The sequence below is a fragment of the Canis lupus genome, chromosome 20 (assembly GCF_011100685.1).
Source record: "Canis lupus familiaris isolate Mischka breed German Shepherd chromosome 20, alternate assembly UU_Cfam_GSD_1.0, whole genome shotgun sequence".
NCBI classification, from domain to species: Eukaryota; Metazoa; Chordata; class Mammalia; order Carnivora; family Canidae; genus Canis; species Canis lupus.
In genome coordinates this window covers 762,719-789,863 of record NC_049241.1, presented here as the reverse complement: position 1 = coordinate 789,863, position 27,145 = coordinate 762,719, and the positions used below count along the sequence as shown (strand labels likewise).

Genomic DNA, 27,145 nt, shown 5'->3' with positions numbered 1-27,145 from the left:
ATCTTGCACATCACACAACCCCTCTAGCTCCTCGCGCCTCCCCAGCACCTGGAACTCTCTATTCTACTTTCTGCCTCTACGCGTTTGTCTAGTCTAGATTCCCTAAGTGGACACACAGGGACACCTGGGTGGCGCAGTCAGTTAAGAGTCCAACCCTGGAATTTGGCTCAGGTCATGGTGTCGGGGTGGCGCGATGAGCCCGGCATCAGGCTCTATGCTGCGCATGGAGACTGCTGGAGATTCTCTCTCTCCCTTTCTTTCCTCCCCTCCATGCACACATGCATGCACTCTCTCTCACCCTCTCTAAAAAAAAAAAAACAAAACAAAAAAAACGCTGGCATCACACAATATTTGTCCTTTTGTCCTTTTGTGTCTGGCTTATGTCACTTAGCCTAATGTTTTTGAAGCTTGTGTGGTAGAACAGATAAAACTTCATTCCTTTTTATTTATTTATTTTAATTTTTATTTATTTATGATAGTCACAGAGAGAGAGAGAGGCAGAGACACAGGCAGAGGGAGAAGCAGGCTCCATGCACCGGGAGCCCGACGTGGGATTCGATCCCGGGTCTCCAGGATCGCGCCCTGGGCCAAAGACAGGCGCTAAACTGCCGCGCCACCCAGGGTTCCCTACATGAATGTTTATAGCAGCTTTATCCATATCCATTCTCAAAAAGGAAACAACTGAATTGTCCTTCAATGGGTGAAAGGTTAAACAAACAGTGATGCATCCTACTCAGCAATAAAGGTAGATGAACAGGAGTGACATTATGGAAATGGTAGAGTAGGAAGCTCCAGGAATCCATCCCTCCACTGAAACAATAATTGAATTGGCAAGAACTGTCTGAAACAAGTGTCTGGGAACTCTAGAATCTAAACAAACACTCACAGCATCCAGGGGAGATCTTGGTGTAGATGCTTGTAAACTTCAGTGAATTTCCATGTTTCCAGCTGCTAACACCCTCATCCATCAGGTCATAATCTACATATTAATACACCAGCTCTGACTTCCCTACAATATGGTAATGCATACCCAATAAGCTCAATGAATTGGATGCAAAATTATTTCAAACTAATTCACATCAACACACATGATAATCTTATTGTCAAAACTCAAAGACAAAGAGAAAAATCTTGAAAGCAGCAAGAGAAAGGTTACCCATCACATTCAAGGCTAACAGCTGATTTCTCATCAGTAGCCATGGAAGCCAGAAAGCAGAGGGAAGACATATTTACAGACCTGAAAGAAAAAGAAACCCTCAACCAAGATTTCTATATTTGGCAGAAATATCCTTTGAGAACAAAGGAAAAATTAAGACATTTCCAAATAAAAACTGAGGAAGTTCATAGACCTGCCCTACAGAAATACCAAAGGGAATCTTTCAGGCAAAATTGAAAGGACACTAGACAGCAACTCAAAGTTAGTTATAGGATGAAATAACAACAATAGTAATGGTAAGTATATAAGCAAAATACAGTTGTATTTTGGGTTTATAACCCTTCTTTTTTTTTATTTTTTTTATAACCCTTCTTTTTTTCTATATGAATTAAAAGACAAATGCATGATGCAATAATTACAAATTTGTGTTAATGGCAACCCAATGTATAATGATGTGATGAGTGACAATAACAGTATAAAGGGAGAAGAAGAAAACATAGGAGCAGAGTCTTTGTGTACAATTGTAACTACGTTGCTATTATTCATACTAGGTTGTTATAAGTGTGAAGTTTTCATCATAACTCCCAAAGTAACCACCAAGATAATAACTGAAAAGTATACAGAAAAGGACAGAATGGAACCAAAATCATACATTACCAAAAAGTCATTCAAATACAAAACAAGTCAGGACGCCCAGGTGGCTCAGTGGTTTGGTGCCTGCCTTCGGCCCAGGGCGTGATTCTGGAGTACCGGGATCAAGTCCCACATCGGGCTCCCTGCATGGAACCTGCTTCTCCCTCTTCCTGTGTCTCTGCCCTTCTCTCCTTCTGTGTGTCTCTCATGAATAAATAAGTAAAATCTTAAAAATAAATAAATACAAAACAAGAGAGTAATAGAGGAATTGAGGAAAAAGAACATATAAGACATAAAAAAAAGCAAAGACTAAATGGCAGGAGAAATTCCTTCCTTACAGTAATTATATTAAATGTAAACAGATTAAACTCTCCAATAAGTAAGCAAAGATAATTTTGAAATGTATAAAAATAATCCATCTATCTGTTGTCTATAAGAAACTCATTTGGATATAAAACACAGAGTGGTTGAAAGCAAAGGGATAAAAGACCATATTCCATGAAAATAGTAGCCCCAAGAGGGCTGAGTAGCTATGTTATTATTAGACAAAAGAGACTCTATTTCAAAAAATTAAAAGAGGCAAAGAACATTAAATATTGATAAAAGGGTCAACCCATCAAGAAGATAAAAATAAAAAAGAAGATAAAAATATTATAAACATATAGACACCTAACAACAGAGCCCAAAAATATGTCAAAATTTAACAAAATTGGAGAAATAGACATGTCTACAATAATTCAATATTGAGAATTCAATATTCTATCTTCAATAATAGATAAAACCAGACAGAAGATCAATAAAGATATGAGCACTTGAACAACACTATAAACTGAAATTAAGTCTAACAGGCATTCAGGAAACTCTACTGAACAATAGTAGAATATACATTTTTCTCAAGTGCATATGGAATGTTCTCCAAGATGTGTTAGGCCATGAACAAGTCTTAACTAAATGTAATAGTTTTTTAAAATTCAAGTTATACAAAATGTATTTTTGATCACTGTGAAATGAAATTAGAAATCAATGACAGAAAACTGGAAAATTCACAAATATGTGGCCATTTAACAACATCTCTTAAATAATCATTTAATCAAAGAAGAAATCACAAGAGAATTTAAGAAATATCTTCAGATGAATGAAAACAAAATGAAAATGTACCAAACTGATAGGCTGCAGTGAAAACAGTGAGAAGGGGGAAATTTATAGGACTAAATGTCTATCTCCAAAAAGAAGAAAGATCCCAAGTGACAATCTAATTATGTAATTTACGGAACTAGAAGATCCAGAATAAACTAAAGTCAGAAAAAGGCTACAGGATAAGAAAACTTCAGGTCAATACCCTTATGAATATGGATTCCAAAATCCTCAACAAAATACTATCAAAGTAAAGTCAGCAGCTTACTAAAAGGATTATGTGCCGTGGCCAAGTGAAATTTGTCCCCACAGTGCAGAGGTGCTTCATAATAAGAAACTCCACGTAATACATCACAGTAGCAGAATGAGGGCAGAGCAGAGAGTGGCTCAGAGACATGTGGCACAGGTGAGAAGGCCATACCACCCCCGGTTCAACGCCTTCCTCTTCTCATTCCTCAACCACTTGTAATTTGGCATGAGTTCCTCCACAGAAAGAGCTCTGCATTAAAACAAAGAAAACAAAAAACAAAAAACAAAACCCAGCTCTAAAACCCAAAGTTACTTCTTCCCTTTCATCTGTGGTACTAGCCCCACTGACCACGCTATACCTCTTGGGCTGGGATCATCCCCCAGCTTCCTTGACACCACTGACTGTCCTCTCTGTGCCTCTGTCTGGGTTGCAGGCACTAAATATTTACTTCATCATTAAATGTTGGGTATCTTAACAGCTCTATGCCCTCTTCACTTCTTGCACACTGCCTTCCATTAGGATGATTATCTTCATTTACCATTGATACATCAGTGACACCCAAATTTACTTTATGCCCAGACCTCACCCCTCTGGATCTCAGACCCAGATGCACAACTGCCTAAGTGGAGGGATGCCTCCAAGGCATCTCAAACTCAACCTGACCAAGTCCAAGCCCACAGTCTCCCTCCAAGGCCTAGTCCAGTCCCATCTAGGGCAGTAAAAGTCATCGTTGGCCCTCCCACAGCCTCTGTCACCCCTTTGTGTTAACTTGCTCTCTTGAAATCTCTCAAATCCACCCCGCTCCCTCCATCTCCATCACCACCTCATTCCAGGCACCACCCCCCACCCCTCATCCATGTTACTGCCTCTGCTGCTCCACTGGCCCAACCACACCTACTCCTGGTGCCGTTCACTTTGTTCTCCACGTTGCCACCAGAGCAATTTTTTCTTAAAAAAAATATGACACATATGACACATATTAGGTTTTAGCTATTTCTGGGATATCTCTTTTGTTGCAAGAATCTGCATGGGAGAGACCCCTGCTGTAGCATATGTTCAGGCGGATGTTCCACCCAAGGTGCTGGGCACTGGAATGCCAGCAAACTCTGGCCCACTCACCATATCTCTACAGCCACTCTCTGGGCCAGAGGGGCTCCAGGCTGGATTCTGAGCCACAGTGCTCAGCAACTGCAGCATTAATAATTGTGACTTCAGGGACTTCTGATGTCACATTGACCCTGTGGGCCTGGCCTGCTGAGGCTGTAGGGCCAATTTTCCTGTGGTAGCATGGCAGTCAGGACCATGACCAGCTTCCACCCTTCTGGCATCACATAAGCCAGCCCGTGAGTAGCCTGCAGTTTGGATGGTCCACTCACCCACTCCTTTCTGCTGGAGACTCTGTGTACCCAGGCCTGTGCCTCTCTATGTTGTTGAATCAAGAGAGTGTTGTCGCCAGGGTGGGGTAGTCTTACGGGTCAAGGGGCATAGCAGCTCTCATACCTGGTGTTTTCCTGACACTGCCAGGGCGCCCTGAGCCAAGCCCTGATTATCGTCACTGCCAGGATTTGGGGAGGCAGCCTGGGCATCTGGGAAGGACAGTCCTGGATCAGTTTGGGAAGTAGGAGCAAGATGGCACCTGGGACCAATGGCCATGGTGTCAAAGTCTTGCCCTGGCTTCTGCAGTTGGCCCTTCTGCCCCAGAGGAGGCAGATTCAGTCATGTCAGTTTGCAGGGTCACATCCATGGCTTAGGGAGTCTGCCAGTAGGTATGGAGTGGATGTGAGGGGTGAGGGGTGCCGCTTCCTCTGCCTTCTCTAGACCACTGGGTTCCTGTGGTGGTGCCACTTCTTCAGGTCAATTGCTGGCAAGGTCACCTCTCCCAGCCCCATTCAGGACTGTTTGGGCTGCGAAGCCCAGATGGCCACTCTGGATTCCACCTTGTCCCCTACTTACCAGGTGGCTGGGGATGTAGGCAAAGCACCTAACCTCTCAGAGCCTCAGTTTCTTTACCTGGAAAATGAGGATGATGCAGTCTGCTCTCTGTCAGGTGGAGAACAGGTTAAATGAACTTGGCAGACACTTTGCTGAGCCCAGATCCTTTGTGTCCCACTGTGACACAGGCACCCATCCTGGACCAGGGCCCTCACCTGGCTTCTCAGGAGAGGAGGACCAAAAGCCAGATCCAGGGGTGAGTGACCTGCTCAGGTTTACCTGATAGTGAAGACCTGTGGGGCCAGACCCACAAAAGGGACCCCTGTGTCCTTAAAACAGCCACGGTCCAAGGTCAGAGGCCACGGAAGCCCCCACTAGCCGCCACTGGTGTGGAGAGCTGCACTCCAATCAAAGCTCTTGGCTAGGTAGGTGAGTGAGTAGAGGGTCAGGAAGACTTCTTAGTGGCTTGGAGGGGACAGGCCACAGGCAGGGCTGCTGGCATTTCTGGCCCAGGGCAAAGGCCCACCAGGACAGCCAATCATCCAGAGTCAGAGACCAAGCTGGCCGGGGTGTGCTTGGCTCACGGACAGGTGGGCTTGGCCTTGGACTAGGATGGCCTGTGCCCGGGAGACCACTGAGCTTCCCGTGGGGGACCCAGGGGTCCACGCACCGTAACATTGCAACAGGCAGCACCATGGCTGACCGCCTCCCTCCACTCACCACGAACATTTCCAGCAGCCCTTGCAGCCCCAGCGGGGAGGGGAGCTTAGCCAGCCATTGACGGGCAAGGGTCACACAATTTGATGGCAAAGGAAGCACCAGTGGTCAGGCCTTCTGTTAGAAGGACTTAAGAACCTACTGGCATCTGTAGCCACTTGTATACTGCTGGGGGGCATGGAAAATAGTGCAGCTGTTCTGGAAGGTCGTTTGGCAGATGCTTTTAAAACTAAAAATGGACTTCCCATAAGCCACAGCAATTGCACCCTTATGTAAATCCCAGAGTGACAGAGACTTATTTTCAAGCACAAACTTGTACATGAATATTCATAGCAGCTTTATTTGTAAGAGCCCCAAACCAGAAATGACCCAAATGTCCTTCCACAGTTGAGGATCAAGCCAAGCACGGCACATCCGTACCATGGAATACTACTCAGCACTGGAAAAGAACCACCTGCTGACATTCACAACTGGGCTGGTTTGCTGAGGGAATTATGCTGAGAGAAAGAAGCCAGGCTCTAAAAGACACCTACTGGGTGGTTTTATTGGTATAACACTTGTAAAATCACATCAGTATAGAGATGAGAACAGATTTGTGCTTGCCAGAGTTTGGGATGGGCTGTTCAGTTGAGAACCATCCCAAGTGCTGGTTACATGAAGCACATATAAAATTGCACAGGACTACACACACACACACACACACACACACACACACACACACACTCATACAAGAGAGCATGGATAACTGCTACAGTGTGGTGGGGCCAGGCATCAGCGACAGGCCAGCACCACCCAGCCCTCACTCAGCTCCGGGAGGGCAGCAGGGCCTGGTCCTCTGTCGCCTTCCCAGTCCTGAGGGGAAGCTTCCTCCCATCACCTTCCCTGTTCTGACCGGCCTCCTCTTGTCTTCCAGCCATGGCTGCAAAGTGTGCCACAGCTTAACCCCCTTCTGTGATGAGCTCGAAGGACTCCAAGAAGTGCTCCCAGTGTAAGAAGAAGAGTAGAACCAAGGTCCAGGAAAAATTTGCCAGGAAGTTTCCGTACAGGTAGTAGAGCCCCAGACTGCTAGGCCAAGTCCTGCCTCTCTCAGGCCATGCCAAAGCACAGTCCAGCGGAGTATCGACTGGACCTGTGACCGTCTGGGGTTCACTTTCTTCACCCCCATCCCAATCTGAGATGAGGGCCTCTACATAGGTGCCTGGGACCCCTGGGGCCAGCCCAGAGCCTTAGCCAGCTCCTGCCCTCTGGGCGGGGGCCTCACGGGAACCACCTGAGGTGCTCATTCACAAACACCTGCCCCTGCCAAGGGGCAGATGGGATCAGACTGAGGTGCAGGGTATTTTGTAAAGCCCCAGGGCACTCAGGAACCAGTAGAGACCCCCTGCCTGGGCAGCTCTGGGGCCTCAGCCAGCAGCAGTTACTAAATGTTTTGTGTGGGCAGGCTGTGTCCTGGAGCCCACCATCAATACACTGATGGGTCCTAGGGAAAATGCAGTGACTTTGGGGGGCCTCCTAGCTATATGACCTTGAGCGAGTCACTTGACCTCTCTGTGCCTTAATTTCCTCATCTATGAAGGGTGGGTAACTATACCAACCTCACAGCATGGTTGTGAGTGACGTACGGGCTAATGTTGATAAAGCACTTAGAATGATGCGTGGCAAGTAGAAAGTTTGAGATGAGAGAGAGCTATACATATGGCTGGTGGCTGCAGGCTCCCTAAAGATGCCAAGTGCCCACTGCAGGTTCTCTTGGCTGACGGAGCACAACGTGGAGTTCCTGAAGCCCTGGGAGGTCACGAAGATGACCACCTCACTGCGGGATCAACTGCCCCTGCAGAAGATGTTGGTGGCAACGAGATCCATTCCAGTCAGAGGGTGAGTCACAGGCCCAGGATGCTGCCACAGGACAGCCGCTGCCACCTACCGACCACACTCAAGCTGCTGGCCTTTCACCCCAGGTCTGCACACAGACACCCACGTGTCTCTCCCAGTAGGCTCCACTTCCAAGCTGAGGAAACCGAGGCCCAGAAGTCCAGTGCTCCTTCCCGGAGCAAGGCAGTTTGTGGGAGAGGCTGCACAGGAGCCTCGGGCAGGCAGGCCCTGGCCTCACCTGGAGAGGGCCTTGTCCACACCCAGGGAGACAGGCCTGAGGGGAAGCTTGGCCTCCATCCTTCCACATGGCAGAGGCAAAGCAGAAGAGCCAGCAAGTTTCTGGTCTCCATGCAGCCTGCTGCGAGGGTGGAGGCACTGGCAGGGACTGTGGCACTGGGCACCTCTAGACTGACCATATGCACACAAGTGCCCCCCCCACCCTGACATACACAGTGAAATACCTGGACACCCTTGAAAGACACCCCCCCCCAAACATTTCATGTACTTGCCCTAATCCGGGACTCAGACCCCGGTGGTCCCTGGGCTGGATGGCACACTCCAGCTGTGACATAATGAAGGGCTTCCATGACCCGTTGGTGGGGGCATCCACCCTCCAACTCCAAGGTTGGTTCTGTGCTGACTGGCCATGCCTCTGACACCACACCGTGCATGCATCTCCTCTGCTAGCTCACAGCGACTCCCGCACATTCCCTGACCCGACACCCAGAGAGGTGACATGAACACTCACACTAGTACACACACACACACACAGCTGCATGCCTATTCTCTGACACACTTGCCCTGACTTTTGTCCCAGGTCTCACACTCCCTACCTCATTTGGCTATGGGTTTTGCTCCAAATGTCTGAACTGGACCCGTGGGGGCTGAGCGGCAGAGGCTGGAGTCTGAGAGAACGGATGTTCCAGGGTTTCAGCTTCTACTTCTGCAGAATGGGATCAGCTTCAAGCTGGGGGTCTTGTGGGCACCAGTCAGACAGTGCACAGGGGCCCAGACTCTTAGTGCTGGGGCCTGCCCCAGGGGGACTGCAGCTCCCCTGGAGGGCGACATGGAGCAGAGACCTGGAGGACACACCAAAGCTGTCAGTGGATGTGTCAGGGAGTTTGGAACGCAGTGGGCTTCTCAACCCCCCCGGGGCCCAGCACCAGTGGGGAGCTGATCCATCACTTGGGTGGGAGGGGTGGGCAGGGGCCAAGAGCCCCAGGGCGGGGAGGGGTCTGTGGCTGTGGGACCTTTGCCAAAGGCATCAAAGTAGCGGGGAGCAGGTGGGGGAGATCCCTCACCTCATCGTCCACCCTCTGAACCCCCACCAGCCCTCTGCTGGGGAACTGCCCAGAGCAGATGCCAGAGTAGGGCGGAGAGTGGATGAAGAGAGAGGATGGGAGAGGGTGTGGGGTTCCAGGTGAGAAGCAGGGACCTAGTAGAAGCAGATGCTTCCAGCAGCGGGAGGCAAGTGCAAATATGCTGAGGCGAGATAGAATAACGTCCCACTTAGGGAATTTGACGTGTTTTTCAGGATGGCTAGGAGACAGGCAGGGAAGAAAGTGAAATGCCAACATTTGTCTGAGGGGGAATGGGGAGCCACTGAAGTCTGGGGAGCAGAAGGGTGGCATGCACAGACCTGATGTAGCCTTAGAGAAGACTGATTAGGGGACGAGTGGTGGCTTCACGTGGGGGGCGGCCATGCAGGCTGGCACAGCTGCTTGGTGGCAGTTCATTGCGGGCACGGTGGACTAAGCCCTGGCCTCACATGAGGCACAGCACGGGAACCCTGCTGGGTTCTGGCTTGGACATTTGTAGGGTGGCGGCTCATTGGGGACCCTGGGGAGGTCTGGCTGGGAGTAGTGTCATTGTGGCCCTGGCCAGCATCTCTGGACTAGTGGGGTTCTTTGGGGCTTTTCTAGGCTTGGGGCCCCAGACTGTATATCACCGTCTAGCTTCAGCCCCCTGCCGCCGCCGTCTCCACTGAGCAAACTTTGGGAACTCAAGATACTGAGCCTCCGCTTCCCCCGGCTGGGCGCCCCTGCTTCCCCCACCGGCGCCCGGGCTGCCCGGCCCTCTGCAGGCCCCTCCTAGAGCCCAGCTCCGTGCGGCCTCCCCCTCGGCCACCTGCCCCTGGCGCTCCGGGCAGTGGCCACAGAGCACGGCCTTCCGGACGGACGTGAACTCTATTGAGGGGAACAGCCTTGAAGGGGGCCACTCATCTCCTCGGAACCCACACCATGTGAATAAACTTCGCAGGTTCAAATCCTATTTCCATTTGGACCGAGTGCTTTGCTTTCCGAGCATCTGTCTTCTCATTGGTAAAATGAGGTAATGTTTCACGTTGAGGGGTTGGTGTGAGGGTTAGAGAGTATGAATGTCGTGTCCTGGAATTCATCCCAAAGATGTACTCATACGTGTAAGGTAAAGCTACTTGGACAGCAGTATCCATTGCAGGCCGTAGGAAATGGCCAAGGATCGGAGAACCCTGCATACCCCCGCTGGGGGCTGTTCAGCGGTACCACACCAGCCCCTGAACAACCAGGCGGCCGTGGAATGAAGGCACAGCTCTTTATTTCCTGGTCTGCAGCAATCTACAAAGATATTCAGAGTTTTTCTGAAGTACAATAGAAGTGTGATATGCTCCCATCTTGTGCGCATCAGGAAACTGTGTGTGTGCATGCGTGTGTAGTATGTATGTGTGTGTGCGTGTGCGTAGTAGGTAACAATCGGTACCTCTGTGTAGCACTGGGGAACCTGGGGACAGGCCTACTATTTTCTGAGATTTTAATACATGAAATAATACCATGTTGTTGGCGTGTTATGAATTCTTCAAAGAGAAGCGTGGGATAAAAATCAGAGGCTGGTGTTAACTGCTTTGGAATTTGTGATAGCTGCACCATGGAGCAGGGGGCCTGCTGAAGATGCAAGTGCTCAGCCTGCGCTCTCCTACAAGGAGAGGGACCACCTGGAGTCCTTGGGATGGTAAATAAAACTGGGGAGACTGGCTATAGAGCCCTTCCCCTAGGAGACAAGGGGGTGGGGGCCCTGAAGATGACCAAGGTGGCTGCACTGAGCAAGGTGGGCAGGTGGCCCTATTGTTCTGGAAAGAAGGTGGAATGAGGTCCCCTGTGGAGTAAGAATTGAAGAAGGGCCTTCCTCATGCCCTGGGGACAGACGGGAGGGTGATTCCCAGCCTGCAGGAGGCAGAAGTCAGTTCTGCTGTGTGCTCCTGGGGTGCTGGGGCCTGGGGAGAGGGTACAGAGGACTGCAGGGGGGCACCCCAGCAAAGGGCACTGGGGCTCCTGGGTGGGAAGCAGGCCTGGTGTCCTGTGCACCACACAGCATTGTCCTGCTGGTGGAAGGGAGTCGAGACCCCAGGGTCCCTGCCCGTTAGGCTTGGAGGCAGGCTGATTTCCGTTTGGACTGTGTAGGTCTCAAGACTGTTCCTCCAATGCTCACAGCTATGTTCTAACTTGTTATATGCAAAATACAGCATTGTGTGCCTATGATACAGCGTAATGGTGAAGTGACCCACGTGACCGCTGGGTCCATCTGCCTGGGAGCCGCTTCTCCAGCTGCCTCCCCGCCCCCAACCTCAGCTCTCTCCTATCCTTCTAAAACTAGTATCTCAAAACAAGACATCATTTGCCTTTTTTTTTTTTTTTAGCGATACAGGATTGTATTATGTTCCATGCAGCTTTTTTCCTCTACGGCAAGTTGCTAATAAGAGTCACGTGATGCTGCATACAGTTCACTTGATCATTTAGTTATCATATATAATCGTGCATGGCTTATGCATCGTCTTTCCACCAAATGTTTGGTTTCCAGTTTTTCCTGCTGTGGACTCAGCTGCTCTGAGCACTGGGGCCCTGTCCCAGGCGCACATTGTTCCCTGAAGACTTGTCACTGGCTAGAAGGCTCCTGAGTGCCAGCCAGCACCACCCTGTTTTCCTGAGTCCCATTCCCACTGCACGCGGCCATGAGCAGCTTATAGAAAGAAGCTCCGCTGGATCCGCCTGGGTGCTCCTCTCGCTGGGGCCGCAGAGGGTTTAGGAAGTAAGCCAGGGAGGGCAGGCAGGGCTCTTGCAGCACGTGGGTCAAAGCCAGCTGTGCAGGTAGAAAAACCTCATACCAGCCACCCAAATTCAGAGTCATAAACTATGCATGGTCTTCAGTGTGAGGTGACTCTAAAGAATATTCAGGGAGTAAAAAGCTATGTGTTGATTCCGCTGTATCCTGAGTAAAGCTGCCATGCACACAATGTCCTCAAAGAAGAAAACCACTCCATCAGGATGCATGCACTACAAAAGTCCTCACAGGCAAATGAGCAACATCTGAATGTGTGATGGCAGAGGGACGAGTTAGCGTATCTCGGCGGCGCACACGGCACCTCAGCATGCTGCCAGCATCCACGTGCAGCCAGCCTGATCCCCCATCGTCCTCGTGCCCCAGTACAGTCACAGTAAAACTTACATCAGCAGCTGCCTGAAGCCTCCCAAGGACCAGGCACAGTGAGCAGTGGGGTCAGAGGTGTGGATCTGTCTTCTAGGAATTTATCCTGGGATCACACCCCACACACGCAGGACGGGATGTGTGCTGGGATATTCCTGGCCGCGCTGGAACACTAAAGGACACAGATTAACCTAACTATGGTTTAGGTACCAATGAAATAAAAGCAGCAAGTCTGCAATGGAATCATGGTTGATTCCCTGGCATAGGCTTAGAGTTCCCCTGGAGATAAAAACATGGATGCAAGGAGTTTCACTGGGAGGAGATTCCAGAGAGCCCCCCGGAGACGTGGGGAAGGGAGAGGAAGCAAAGGGTTTGAGCTGGCTGCCACTTGGGGCACCTGGGGCTGAATCCCAGGGGAGAGCTCTCTAGGTCACACCTCAGTGATCCCCCCGAGAGGCAAAAAGCTGTAGCATTTACCCCCCAACTTCCAGCAGACATGGGCTGAGTGCTCCTCGGGACCGTGACTCCCTGTATACCTAATCCCTCTACCTGGACCTTCAAGCAGATCTGGTGGCCAGGAGAAACCTAGAGGAAGGCTGCCAACGGGGCATCTGGGAGCCATTAGGAATGCTACCTGGAAGGGGCTCCTGCCACAGGGCTGCAGGCTATGGGGTGGGTTCGTGCCCAGTCTCCCCTGTGGCAGGGGCACAGCAGGAATGGTAGGCTCTGGCTGATGGGACCAGACTGCAAATGCAATGTACGATCCATGGTCTGTGTCTTCAACTTTCCGATGCTTGGGGAGTGACCGACTGGCTCTCGTGGGCCACATAGAGAAGGGCTACAGACAGTCTAGGGATGGGGGAGCCACAGGAGAGAAGGGGCCTGGACCCCAGATGCCTCAGGCAGCAGCTGTTCTGACCACCTCCCACTGTACAAGAGAGACCACCTGATTTAAGCTGAGCCCTTGCCACAGGCAGCGGTGCCATCACTCCGGGAAGAGGGCTGCAGGGGAAGGGCAGTACCCTGACACCTGGCCCACTGATCTCGTGGGGTGCTGTAGTGACCGGGCAAGCTGAGCCACTCTGGGCCTGGCCTTCACCCCTAGAGCCCGCAGCCAATTGCTGAGGCCAGCAGATGCAGCCGGCTGCAATTCCCAAACTGAATAATGCATGAAGTAGTGTTGTTACAAAGAACCAGGGGTTTATTTTAGCAAAATTTTCAGTTATGGAAATATGCCTCCCAGGAAGCTGCCTGGATGACAAAGCCACAACATAAAACTGAAAAACAAAGCAAAACAAACAAAAACAAACCGAGGCTGTAACTACCAAAATCCGGGAATCATTTTCCTGACAAAGCCAAAAACATCAGAAGAACACGAAAACATCTTAAACAAGTCTTTGTAACCCAATCCACCAGTGTTGTTTCCTTGCCGGGGAGGCCACTGACCAGTACCACTCAGTTCTGAGATGGAAATAGAAGATAGTTGCCAGTGAGCTAAAATGCCAAGTGAACGTCATTTTGTGGGTTTGATCCCTTTAGGTACGGGTGTAGTATTTTAACAGAAAAATCACTGAAGGGTGCCAGGTTGAGCCCACCGGGGCACCCTCCATCTCGTCCAGCTGTTCACAGGAGACCCTGTCCTCCTCAGGCCATCCAATGACCCAGGTGGGAGCTGCAGGGGGCCAGGCAGTCAGCCTGTGATCTGTGAGGACAGACATGCTCTGGTGCCAGCCAGAGAGGAAGCAGGTCAGGGGACACCAGAGCAGGAGGGACCCCCTTCCAGGGCCTGAATGAGAAGGGGAAGAGGCGCCTCCAGCACTCGCAGGGCTGGAGTATAGGCCTTGTACACAAGGCCTCTGGGAGTGTCCCAGGCCCAGCCACCCCCTCCTCCCGGTAATGGTCCAGCGTCCTGGGATTTCCATGGTTCTCCGGTGGGGCAAGGCCTCACGGGGAGCCCAGTGGCATCCCCCTTCCAGGTCCACAGGGCTGGGCTGTCACTAGCCCCTGCTGGCAGGGCCTGTGGACACAGAGTCCACGAAGGCCTCAAGGCTCCTGGGAAGGAGGAACTCTAAGGCTAGACTGGAAAGGGAAAGCATCCATTGCAGGCAGGAGGAACAACACTAGCAAAGGCCAAGGCATCAATGTGACTGAGCTGCCCGACCCTGGCCTGCCTGGCCCCCACAGGCCAGCAGGGCCCCATAACCAGGGTCACAGGTCGTCACCACGTTGTGGGGGTGCCACAACAGATGCTTGGCCTCCGCCCTGCCAAGCTGTCCTTCTTTGGCTGTGCTCTGATCTCTGTTGCTCAAAATCTCATGCACACTGTGCCCTGGTCTTCCCAAAGTTCCTGCATTTTAATTTATCCTTCCAGAAAACTGAGAAAAGACACCATATATTCAACCAGCTGCTAAGGGGACATTCGGTCCTTCCAAAGGGAGTCTCACAGCTGGCTGTCCTCTCAAAGCCAGAAAGGTTGGTCCTCGTTGCCAAGTGGGCTGACACACACTGCAAATATACACCCACACACCCACAGAAGTGTGGGAGGCAGCCCAAAGCACAGGGCTTTTGTTTTAATCTTTAACGTAGGCAATAAGAAAGGTCAGATTTCCCCCTGCCCCCCTTCCTGAGCTTTCACTGTTGCCCGCCCAGCCAGAATTTAGCAGCTGCAGCCAATGGTGCCCCCACTCCTTAACCCCACTCCCCATACAGCCCCTCACACCTGTGGGCTGCTGTGAAGGAGACCCAGGCTCTCCGTCTCCTCCGTCGGATCTTCATGACCACCGGGCACTCTTGAGCCACTTGGCAGCAAAGGCAAGCTGCGGCTCAGAGATTTAAGATGCCCGAGGTCCCACAGCCCTAAGCAGCAGAGCAAATGGCAAAATGAAGCGGGGAAACTCGAACATGTCAGAAGTAGCAAAACATTTATTTCAAAAGCCTGAGCTCCGCAGCTCACTGAGGTCCTCTGAAACCTGCCACCTTGTTGCACCCTGGGCCCTGCGGGCGCACACGGAAGACTTCGGGGTATGGCAGGTTGAGCTCAAAGGCGGGGCCAGCTCCACGGAGAGGCAGGTGCTCTAGGACAGGCAGAGGGAAGGCAGCTCCGGGGGAGGCCGGCCCCGGCCCGCGCCGCGTAACGCAGGGCTTTCCTCCTGAGCCGGGGCGCCGAGAAGAAGGTCCTGGGCTGGGAGGCAGGCGGCGTCGAAGCAGCGGTCTGCTCTGCTGCGCCACTGACAGGCTTGGGGGCAAAGTGACCCCCCAAAGTGGCCTCCCACAAACTGCAAAGTCCTAGTGCTCCACGCTCCGTCTCCCTCGGCCCGGGGTCTGTCAAGTGCCCGCCCACTGGAGCAGCGGGAGGCAGCGACCTCGGGTGTCGGGAGGCGCGCAGCGGCCTGAGGGGCTGCACCCAGGCCCGGCCAGGCGCAGAGGCCGGGGGTCGGGGGGGCGCTCGGGGCGGAATCCCGCGCGGGCGGGCAGGCGGGCGGGCGGGGGCGGGGGCCGCGGGGGCGGGGCGGGGCGGGGGCCGCGACCCCGGGGCGCCCCGGCCTAGCGCAGCCGCACGTAGGCGGGGGCCGAGTAGTTGAAGAGCAGGAAGTCCATGCGGTACAGGTCGAAGAGGCGCCGCTGGTAGAAGGGGCTGACGTCGCGGAAGAGGCGCTCGGCGCGGGCGCGGGCGGCGGCGGGGGCGCCGGGCGGCGGCGCGGGGAAGCGCAGGTGCGGCGCGCCCGCCAGGCCCAGCACGAAGGCCGCGTCGTCCGCCAGCGTCTCGAACCTGCCCACCACGTCGTAGCGCAGGCGGCACGGGTGGCAGAGGGCGTGCGCGCGCTCCCAGTGCTCGTTGAAGGGCTCGTCGCGGCGCGTGCGCGGGTCCAGCAGGTAGGCCAGGAACTCGGCGAAGCGCACGTCGTGGCCGCGGGCCAGCGCCTCGGGCCGGGGGCGCGGCCGCAGGCGCCGCACGATGCGCGTGCCGAAGCGCCGCTGGAAGGCCGCGCCGTGGGGCCGCGCCAGCTTGTTGCGGTAGGCCGAGGCCAGGCGCTCGAAGGGCTCGCGCACGAACAGGAAGGCCAGGTAGGCGCGCAGCCGCCGGTTGATCTCGGCCGGGCCGAAGTCGGCGAGCGAGGGCAGGCGGCCCGGCGCGTGCGCCTCGTGCGCGGGGATGGCGCGCGGGTCGGCGGGGCCGCGGCCGCTCAGCGCCAGCAGCACGCGCTTCCAGTTGGTGCAGGCGACCTTGGGCACGTAGCAGTAGAGCAGGCCGTGCGCGTCGTCCACCAGCACGTGCCGCAGGTCCTCGGGCCCCAGCAGGCGCTGCCGGCGCGTGTGGCGGCTGCAGGCGCGGCGCAGCAGGTCGCGGCGCTGGCGGTGCTCGGCGGCCAGGGCGGCCAGGGCGGAGCGCGGGCCCTGAGGGCGGGCGGAGGGCGCGGAGGGCGCGGTCAGCGCGTGCACGGCCGGCCCGGCCCGGCCCGGCCCCGCCCCCCACCACGGGGCCCGGACCCGGGGTCTGCCCCGCCCAGAACTGCGGGGAAGGGCGTGACGGATGGTGCCGGCACGCGGGACCTAGGAGCCAAGGAGCTCCTGGTGACGAAGACCACCGCGTCGGAGCCGCCTGATAAACAGGCATGTCCCCGGGGGCCAAGTGTGGGCACGCACTGAACGCAGGGTGGTGTGTGAGAAAGCTAGCTTTAACCCCACGTAGAGTTGGAAAATGCAGCCGCTTGCATTTTTTTGTTCAGTGATAAAATTAGCTAAAGCCGTATTTACCAACTGGGATGTTCCTTTGGGTCTTGATTCTTTTTACCCACTTGGGGAGGAAGCTTGCCTTCCCTGAAGCCTGTCTCTCCTCTGTGAAGTATTCACACGGAGCATTTATCTAGCACCTACTGTGTGCCAGGCACTTCGCTGTGCACTTTACTACGAATTAGGTAGTATTAGGGCACCAGGGCCAGCCCCTCCCAGCCTGCCTTAGCCACGTTAAGACCCAAGCCACCCCCCACCCCAAACACACTCATTTTCCTTCAAATCCCTTCTGCACCAAACAGGGCCTCCACTTCCAAGACTAAGCCTCCAACCTCCCGCCCCACCCCTTGTCTTCCTGGGTTTTGGTCCAAGAGTTTGTAGGAAAAGTGTTTTTAACTTCTCAAACTGCCTTAAAACCCAAGATATAATGAAAAAAATAACAAACGTTGAGGATATAAGAAAATGGAACCTTCACTCACTGTTGGTGAGAATGTAAAATGCTACAGCTGTTGTGGAAAGCAGTTTGGAACCCTCTCAAAAGAAAAAATAAATAAACATGTGATCCAGCATTCCACATCTAGGTCACATCAAGACTTGTACACAGATGTTCACAGCAATGTTATTCATAACAGCCAAAAGGTGGAAACAACCCAAATGTTCATCAGTGATGACTGGATACAGAGCATGTGGTCCGCCCATGCAAGGGAACATTACCCAGCCATAAGAAGGAATGAAGTTTTGATACACCCCAAAACATGGATGAACCTTGAAAAGGTTATGCATGCTAGGTGCAAGAAGCCAGACACAAAGGGTCACATGTTGCATGACTGATTCCATTTGTATGAAATGTCCAGAACAGATCCATAGAGACAGACAGTAGATTGGTAATTGTCAGGGGCTGGGGAGATGGGTGAAAGGGGGAGATTGCTAATGGGTGCTGGGTTTCTTTCTTGGGGTGATGGAACTGTTATGCAGTTAGAGAGTGGTGACAGGCATGGAGCCTTTTAAGTACGCAACAGACCATTGAATTGTACACTTGAAAAGAGTGGATTTTATAGTATATGAGTTATATACCAGTTAAGAAGAAAGCCTTTTGAGTGTTTCCATTTCAGAGAAGGACAAACCAGCATCTGAAATGGTGGGACATTGTAGCCAGTGCCTGCATAAGAGCATCTGATGTGGGGTGGGGAGGGAAAGAATGTGTGTGTGTGTGGGGGGGTGCTCACTTGTGCTTCTAGGACCTTTAAAAGTATCGTGCAGAGGGGCACCTGGGTGGCTCAGTGATTGAGCATCTGCCTTCAGCTTGGTGTGATCCCAGGATCTGGGATAGTCTCTCATCAGGCTCCTTGCAGGGAACCTGCTTCTCCCTCTGCCTGTGTCTCTGCCTCTCTCTCCGTGTGTCTCATGAATAAATAAAATCTTAAAATAAATAAATAAATACATGCATACAGAGATAAAGGACTTCTGTACCTGTAGGTATGATTTTGGAAAAATGACCTAAGCACATGGCAGAGCAGTGGACACTGCTCACATGCCTAGAACCTGCCTGGAAGGGCACACAGGATGCTAACTGGTCACCATTGGGGTAGCCATGGCCGGGGTGGGAAGGAGAGGTGCTCTTCACGGCATCCACTCACTCATTTGTAGGGCTGAATGCCCCATCATGTGCTTATTTACTTTTTCAAAATCCCACTGAGGGCTGGCTGCCAACTTCAGCCAGAGCTGTGGGGGGTATGAGAGCCCTCAGAGGACCCCATTCCCTCTAATGCAGCCTCACAGGATTGGCCTCAGGAGCCTGGCCCCACACGGATGCCAGGAGAAGGCCGTATCCAGTGGCCCCACAGCCAAGGTCTGCTTTCAGCTTCCAGGCATCCCCACTACTTCTCGTGGCAGGGAATGCTGGCCATCCCCCGACCTGTAAGTCACCCCCTTTCCTTACCAGCATACCCCAGCTGGGGTAGGCCACATGCCCAGCCTTGGGGAAGCAACAGTCTCAGCAACCTCACACAACCTCAGAAAAGCTATGGGTCCAGGGGTGGACACGTGACCTGGTTTTGGCCAAGGAGATGTACAGGGAAGTCTGCTAGATGGCTCCCCGAAAAGACTTTCCTTTAGCACTAAAAGAAAGGGCTTCTAAAGGTAAAAAAAAAAAAAAAAAAAAAACTTTGCCCCAGCCCCTCCCTTTCTTTTTTTTATTTTATTTTATTTATTTATGATAGGCACACAGTGAGAGAGAGAGGCAGAGACACAGGCAGAGGGAGAAGCAGGCTCCATGCACCAGGAGCCCGACGTGGGAGGATCGGGTCTCCAGGATCGTGCCCTGGGCCAAAGGCAGGCACTAAACCGCTGCGCCACCCAGGGATCCCTGGCCCCTCCCTTTCTGCTTGAGATACTGTCCTGTGAGATGTCCAGAGCCCTGGCAGTCATCTTGAAGTCATGAGGCAACAAGATGTATCATATGTCACCATTCAGAGGGTGATAACAGGCAATGTGTTACTGCTATACCAGGGGGCTGCTGGTCTCTGAACATCTTGGGAAGTAAACACTGACTGTCCTGATGGCTTAAAGTCAGCTTTTCGGTTGCTTGGATTCCCCTAAATACCAAGACCCATCAATACTATCTCCATAAAACTGAGAAAACTGAGGCTCAGAAGAAATGAGTCACCTACAGCTGTCAAGTAGGGAAGCTGGGAGTCCCAAGCAGGCCCCTTAGGACTCAGAAGCTGGGGCCATGTCCCCTGGCCCAGAACATATCTTGAAGCTTTGACCCTCATCTCTCCCAGCCCAACTGGATTCGGCTGCCTGCATCCTTAGCCTGGCTGTAGTCCTTATGAGCTCTGTGACCTTCTCTGAGTCCTTGGCATCCCTGTGCCTCAGTTTCCTCATCTGTGAACAAGGATAACAACAGCCCTACCTTATGGAATGGTTACCTGAGGACAAAATAAATTCACAGAATTAGAGTATCTGGTATGCCATTAGTCCTCGTTGGCCAGATTATTTTTATTATTCCTATTTCTTCTGCTACAAGGTGCTATGCTACCAGGGCCTTGACACCCAACAGTCACTGGGACCTCAGGCTGTGAAGGGGCTGAGCTAGCCCCACGCGCCCCTTCAGAAGCCTGTGGGACCCCAGGATCCTACTGCGAGCCTGGCCTGCCCTCAGCTTGCTGTATGGCCCAGGGCAAGCCACTCACCCCCTCTGAACCAAGGCCTCCACACCTGCAACCCAAGGGCATGGGTTAGATAAGCTCTACAGGCCCCTTGGCTCAGCCCCTGGGAATTCAGTGAACAGATACCTACCCAACCTGTCTGATCATTCTCCCCAGCTTAAAACCCTTTATGGTTCCCTCTTGCCCTTGCCCCACCTGCCAGGCACTGCCAAGCTGCTGCCCACCCCTGGCATACCCTCTTCTGTCATCTGTCCACTGCAGGCACTCGGGCCCCTACTTTTTGCTTCTTAACTCCTCAGCAGGTCTCGGCTCCCACGTCCCTTCCTCAGAGAGGATCTGTCTCCCCCATCTAAACTAGGACCCTCTTGGTAGATCTCTTGTCACACTTTGTACTGCCCCTTTAGGTGCAAATCAGTGACAGGTTAGTGCAGGTGGCAGTGGGATGATATGTCTCCCCCACATGGGAGTGTCGGCTGTACCAGGTCAGGGACTCAGCTGACCTGCTTGCCACTGGATCAGCAGCATATTGAGCATGGCTGGCATGCAATAGGTGCTCTACACAATGCTGTCTGAATGGGTGCCTCCTTGTGCCTGCTGCAGTATGTGTGAGCCAAGTGCCTGTGGCTCTCAGTGGGGTCTAACTGTGTGTATGTGTAGGGGGGGGGGAGATGTGCATGGTCACAGCAGGCCCACAGAAGCGGAGCACATGAGCCACCAAGCCTCCTGGTCCATGTGTCTCAAGGGCAGGGGCTCCCTGCATGTTTCCTTATCATAGCAGGTACTAAAATCTGGGTTTCACTTAATTCCTGTCTCCCCATTAGACTGTCAACTTCCTGAGGGTCTGCTTTACTCTTTTATATCCACAACATATAGAAGAGTGCCTGGCACAGTGTGGCCTCAGTCTGTTGTTGGGTGGATGATGGATGGATGGATGGATGGGTGGGTGGGTGGGTGGGTGGGTAGTGACCCCATGTCTCTCAGCTTGCCTTAAGATTTGCTCTTATCACAGACATTCTCCTCCCTGCATATGGCCTTGATTTGCAGAAGAAGCCTCTTCATGCCATACTGTGGGCTCTAGTCCCATGATAGCAGGTCTACACTGGGGCTCTCATGTTCCCATGGCTGGAGGTAGAGGGACGCATCACTGGGTGGGGGTCTGTCCACTTACCTGGTCCAAGTCATAAAGCATCTGCAGAGGACTTCTCCTCTTCCCACTGAGCCAGCCAGAGCTCAGGCTGTTTTCAAATGCTATGGGGCATAAGGAAAGAGGCATCAGATGGACTGGCTGTAGCCCTTGGGGGACTTGGCCAACTCCCTTGGGCACATTTGAATCCCTCTGGGACTCAGTTTCCCTCTTGTGTCTTGTTTGCCTCTGGGGGGCTTGGGGGAGTGTGGGGCACTGATAGGCCCCCTAATGCAGCAGGGCAGGGTACTTGGTATCGCTCTTGCCCCCATGTCCTGCCCATCAGAGCTGGAGGATGCCAGGCAGGCAGGGATGAGAGGAAAGGTGGTACTCAGCCCACAGCCCTCTGGTAAAGGCCTGACCACCCAACCTTACACATCTCCATCTGCCTTCATTTCATGCCCCACCCCTACCAGCCCCATGTCCATGGAGCCCTAAGGAGCTCACCAAGCTGGGTGTAGCAACAGAGGTGGCACAGCCAAGCTACAGGCTCTCCAATGACAGTCCACCAAGTCACATGACCTCCGTGGACTCCTAAGCAGCTTCTACTTCCCTGGCCAGTAGCCACTGGCCACTTATGCCACTTCATGATAAATGCAGGTTTCACTGTCTCCCAGCCTGGAAGACAACACACAGGAATGCTATCTATCTGTCTCAGTGTTGCATTGCTCAGTCTTCCTAAAACCACCAAAAACTCTGCTTACTAAATGTATTCTTTTACCCTAAGTGTGTTTTAAGGAGTATCTTCCTACCTATTCAGTTAATATGAATATATTATTTGTAATCTGATTGATTTAGGTAAGTATAGGTTCATGATCTTATGGTTCTTGATCACATTTTTCTAAAATGATTATATTTTTAATAAATTAATAAGGTATAAGCATTCTTCAAAAAGATCACCAAAATTGGCAAAACTTTAGCTAGACCAACCAAGAAGAATGAAGTCTCAAATTACTAAAAACAGGAATGAAAGAGAAACCATTAGTATTAAATCTTACAGAAATGAGAAAGGTACGAACAATTGTATAAAAGCAAATTAGGTAATCTACATAAAATGGACAGATTCCTAAAAAGATGCAAATTCCTGAAATTGACTCAAAAAGAAATAGAAAATCTCAATGACATATAACAAGTAAATACATTGTAATAATGTAAAAAAAAAAAAAACACAAAGAAAAGCCTAGAATCAGAGGACTCATTAGTAAATTTTACTAGATATTTAAAGAAGAATTAACAGTAATCTCTTTCAAATTCTTTACGCCCCCTAACAAAAAAAAACTACAACAGAATTGGGGGATGCAAAATACCTCCCAAATCAGCCCAGAATTACCCTGATACCAAAATCAGAGACATCACAAGGAAACTACAGAACAGTATCTCTTATGAACATAGATGCAAAATCCTCAACAAACAAACTAGCAAACTGAATCCATCAACATATAAAAACAGCTATATATAACCAAGTAATATATACCCCAGGAGTGCAAGAGTGTCTCAATATACAAAAATCAAAGTAATAAACCATATTAATAGAATTAAAAAACCCTTGGGGGGATCCCTAGGTGGCTCAGCAGTTTGGCATCTGCCTTTGGCCCAGGGTGAGATCCTGGAGTCCCAGGATCGAGTCCCACGACGGGCTCCCGGCATGGAGCCTGCTTCTCCCTCCTCCTGTGTCTCTGCCCCTCCCTCTCTCTCTCTCTCTCTCTCTCTCTCTGTCTATCATAAATAAATAAATAAATCTTAAAAAAAATTAAAAAATAAAAAACCCTTGGGATGCCTGGGTGGCTCAGCGGTTGAGCATCTCCCTTTGACTCAGGGCGTGATCCTGGAATCCCGGTATCAAGTCCCACGTCAGGCTCCCTGCATAGAGCCTGCTTCTCCCTCTGCCTGTGTCTCTGCCTTTCTCTGTGTCACTCATGAATAAATAAATAAAATGTTTAAAAAAAAGAATTTAAAAACCCCACATAATTATCAATACATGCAGGAAAAGTGTTGCACAATATCCACTACCCTTTTTGTTTGTTTGTTTGTTTGTTTGTTTAAAAAATTAAACAAACTAGAACTTAAAGGGAGCTTCATCAAATTGATAAAGGCCATCTAGGAAAAAAACCATAGCTAACATATTTAATGGTGAAAAACTGGATGCTTTAGCTCTAAGATTAGGAATAAAATAAGGAATGCCCACTTTAATCACTTGTATTCAACAATGCAATAGAAGTTCTAACCAGGTTAATTGGGTAAGAAAAAGAAAGAAAAAGCATCCAGATTGGAAAAGAAAAAGTAAAATTATGTCTACTTGTAGATGACATGTAGATGAATATAGATGACCTGAATATAGAATTCACAAACTATTAGAGCTAAGAGCTAAGAAATGAGTTCAGTAAGGCTGTAGAATAAAAGATCGATATTCAATAGTGAATTGCATTTCTAAATACTAGTCATGAAAAATCCAAAATTGAAATTACAAAAATATCTCCACTTATAGTAGCATAAAAAGAATCAAACATTAAGGATTAAATTTAACAAAAGAAGTGCAAGACTTGTCACTAAAAACTCCAAGACATCATTGAAAGAAATCAAAGACCTGAATGAATGGAAAAATATCCCACGTTCATGGACTGGGAGATTTAATGTCATTAAGGTGGCAGCACTCCCCAGATTACAGATGCAATGCAATTGCTATAAAAATCCTAGCTGCCTTTCTTACAGAAATTGACGGTTGTTGACAATTGAAAATTGATCCTTAAATTAATGTGAAAATCCAAGGGATTTAGAATATCTAAAACAGCCTTGAAAAGGAATAAACTTGGAGATCTCACACTTCCTAATTTTACTACTTCCTAGAAAGCTACAGTAATCAAGACTATATGGTACTGGGGTAGGAGAGACATATTGATTGATGAAACAGAATTCACAGTTCAGAAACAAACCCTTACATTTAAGATCAATTGACTTTTTTTTTAATTCAATAGGGAAAGAATAGTCTTTATGATATATTTCACTGAGAAAACTGGATATCCACATGTAAAAGAAAGTAATTGCACCACTACCTCAAACCATATACAAAGACTCAAAATGGATCACAGGCCTAAATGTAAGAGCTAAAAATATAAGACTCCTAGTGAAAACATAAACCTAAATCTATGTAATCTTTGAGTTGGCAATGATTTCTTAGATATAACAAAGGGAGCACAGATAACAAAAGAAAAAAACCACATATGTTGGACTATATCAATATTTTAAACTTTCTGCTTGGGACGACGAGGTGGCTCAGCGATTGAGTCTCTGCCTTTGGCTTAGGGTGTGATCCTGGAGTCCTGGGATGAGTCCCGCATTGGGCTCCCTGCAGGGAGCCTGCTTCTCCTTCTGCCTATGTCTCTACCTCTCTCTCTCTCTGTCTCTCATGAATAAATAAATAAAATTTTTAAAAAATAAAAAATAAAACTTTCTGCTTCAAAGGACATCATCAAGAAGGTAAAAAAACAACCCACCAACTGGGAGAAAGTATTTTCAAATCATATATCTGATAAGGGATTAGTATCCAAATATATAAAGAATGCCTACAACCAAATGATAAAAGATATAACCCAACCTTTTAAGTAGGCAAAGGATCTGAATAGACATTTCTTCAATAATATACAAATTGCCAATAACAGATAAAAAGATGCTCAGCATCACTAGCTGTTAGGAAAATTCAAATTAACCTCAATAAGATACAATGTCTCACCCACTCAGATGGCTTTTTGACAACTGCATAGGTGGGGAAAATTAGAAACTGACTGCGAATGCCCAGGGAGAGGCTCATAAAAGACCTAAGAAGATCTTGAATTTATACCTTGGGCTGAACCTCAGCACAGAGACAGGCTATACAACAATCAGAAAAACAAAAACAGAAACTAAGAACAGCAATCATTGAGAAAGAGAATCTGATTTCCAGAGTGACATTATGATACTCAAATGTCCAGTGTTCAACAAAAAAATTAGAAGCCATACAAAGAAACAGGAAAAGTATGGCCCATTCAAATGAAAAAACTTGTATAAATTCAAAATACAACATATAATTTTAGGATGTTCAATGTAATCCCCATAAGTAGACACAAAGGAAATAAGAAAGGAATTTAAACACTTTACTACAAAAAATAAATTGACTAAGCACAGAAGTAGACAGTGGTACAGGAAATGAAGGCTTAATAAAAACTATAAGACATAGAGAGGACAATAACAAAATGACAAAAAAAACCCTACAAAATGAAAGATGTTCCTCTTTATCAGTAATTAATTTAAACATCAATGGATTAAATTCACCAGTCAAAATGGTGAATCTGGCAGAATGGATAAAAATACCTGACCCAGCTCTATATGCTGTCTACAAGAGATTCACTTGAGATCCTGTGACACAAACTGGCTGAAAGTGAAAGGATGGAAAAAAGATATTTCAAGCAAATAATAACCAAAATAGAGCAAAGGTGGCTGTGTTAATATCAGCAAAATAGACTATGAATCAAAAAAGTTTACAAGAGACAAAGAAGGACTTTATATATAAATAAAAGTTGCAATACTTCAAGATAGCAGGCCATCAAAGTATATGAAACAAAAATTGACAGAAAAAGAGGGCAAAGTAGTTCTACAATAGTTGGATATTTCAATATACCGTTCATAATAATGAATTGAGTAACCAGAGAGAAGATGAGGAGGGAAACAAGGACTTACATGTCACAATAAAGCAATTAGATCTGATAGACACAGACAAAACACTCCATCCAAAAACACCATACACTTTCTTCTCTCATGAATGTGAAGTGTTTTCCAGGACAATCTATATGTTAGGCCACAAAATAAGTCACAATAGATTTTAAAAGCCATGTATCATACAAACTATGTTCTCTGACCACAGCAGGGTGACATCAGAAATCAGTAACAGAAGAAAAACTGGAAAATTCACAAATGTGTAGACATCAAAGAACACACTTCTAAGAAACCAATGGATCAAAGAAGTAGTCACAAGGGAAATTAGAAAATACTTGGATTGGACATCCACATGCAGAAGAATGAAACTAGACCATTCTCTTACACCATACAAAAAGATAAATTCAAAATGGATGAAAGATCTAAATGTGAGACAAGATTCCATCAAAATCCTAGAGGACAACACAGGCAACACCCGTTTTGAACTTGGCCACAGTAACTTCTTGCAAGATACATCCATGAAGGCAAGAGAAACAAAAGCAAAAATGAACTATTGGGACTTCATCAAGATAAGAAGCTTTTGCACAGCAAAAGAAACAGTCAACAAAACTAAAAGACAACCTACAGAATGGGAGAAGATATTTGCAAGTGACGTATCAGATAAAGGACTAGTATCCAAGATCTATAAAGAACTTATTAAACTCAACAGCAAAGAAACAAACAATCCAATCATGAAATGGGCAAAAGACATGAACAGAAATCTCACAGAGGAAGACATAGACATGGCCAACACGCACATGAGTAAATGCTCCACATCACTGGCCATCAGGGAAATACAAATCAAAACCACAATGAGATACCACCTCAGACCAATGAGAATGGGGAAAATTAACAAGGCAGGAAACCACAAATGTTGGAGAGGATGTGGAGAAAGGGGAACCCTCTTGCACTATTGGTGGGAATGTGAACTGGTGCAGCCACTCTGGAAAACTGTGTGGAGGTTCCTCAAAGAGTTAAAAATAGACCTGCCCTATGACCCAGCAATTGCACTGCTGGGGATTTACCCCAAAGATACAGATGCAGTGAAACACTGGGACACCTGCACCCCGATGTTTATAGCAGCAATGTCCACAATAGCCAAACTGTGGAAGGAGCCTTGGTGTCCATCGAAAGATGAATGGATAAAGAAGATGTAGTTTATGTATACAGTGGAATATTACTCAGCC

The 27,145-nt window shown here is 49.4% G+C and overlaps 2 protein-coding genes across 3 annotated transcripts; one reads left to right on the top strand and one right to left on the bottom strand.

Moving 5' to 3' along the window:
• Positions 1–4,417: 4,417 nt before the first annotated feature.
• C20H3orf22 (chromosome 20 C3orf22 homolog) lies at positions 4,418–9,965 on the top strand. Of its 2 annotated transcripts, none has more exons than XM_038565445.1 (4): positions 4,418–4,516; positions 6,736–6,868; positions 7,566–7,697; positions 9,650–9,965. In XM_038565445.1, exons 2-4 carry the CDS (start codon positions 6,777–6,779, stop codon positions 9,786–9,788), a joined length of 363 nt encoding a protein of 120 aa, XP_038421373.1. In that variant the 5' UTR covers positions 4,418–4,516; positions 6,736–6,776; the 3' UTR covers positions 9,789–9,965. The 2 variants fall into 2 exon arrangements, with proteins under 2 accessions (XP_038421373.1, XP_038421372.1); XM_038565444.1 differs by having other exon boundaries at positions 9,617–9,965.
• A 5,716-nt stretch (positions 9,966–15,681) lies between these two features.
• On the bottom strand, positions 15,682–22,809 carry CHST13 (carbohydrate sulfotransferase 13). The gene is made up of 3 exons (XM_038565443.1): positions 21,681–22,809; positions 21,219–21,298; positions 15,682–16,544 (listed from the first exon to the last, which is right to left on the bottom strand). The coding sequence occupies exons 1-3, from the start codon at positions 21,820–21,822 to the stop codon at positions 15,693–15,695; spliced, it is 1,074 nt and encodes a 357-aa protein (XP_038421371.1). The 5' UTR covers positions 21,823–22,809; the 3' UTR covers positions 15,682–15,692.
• Positions 22,810–27,145: the final 4,336 nt, after the last annotated feature.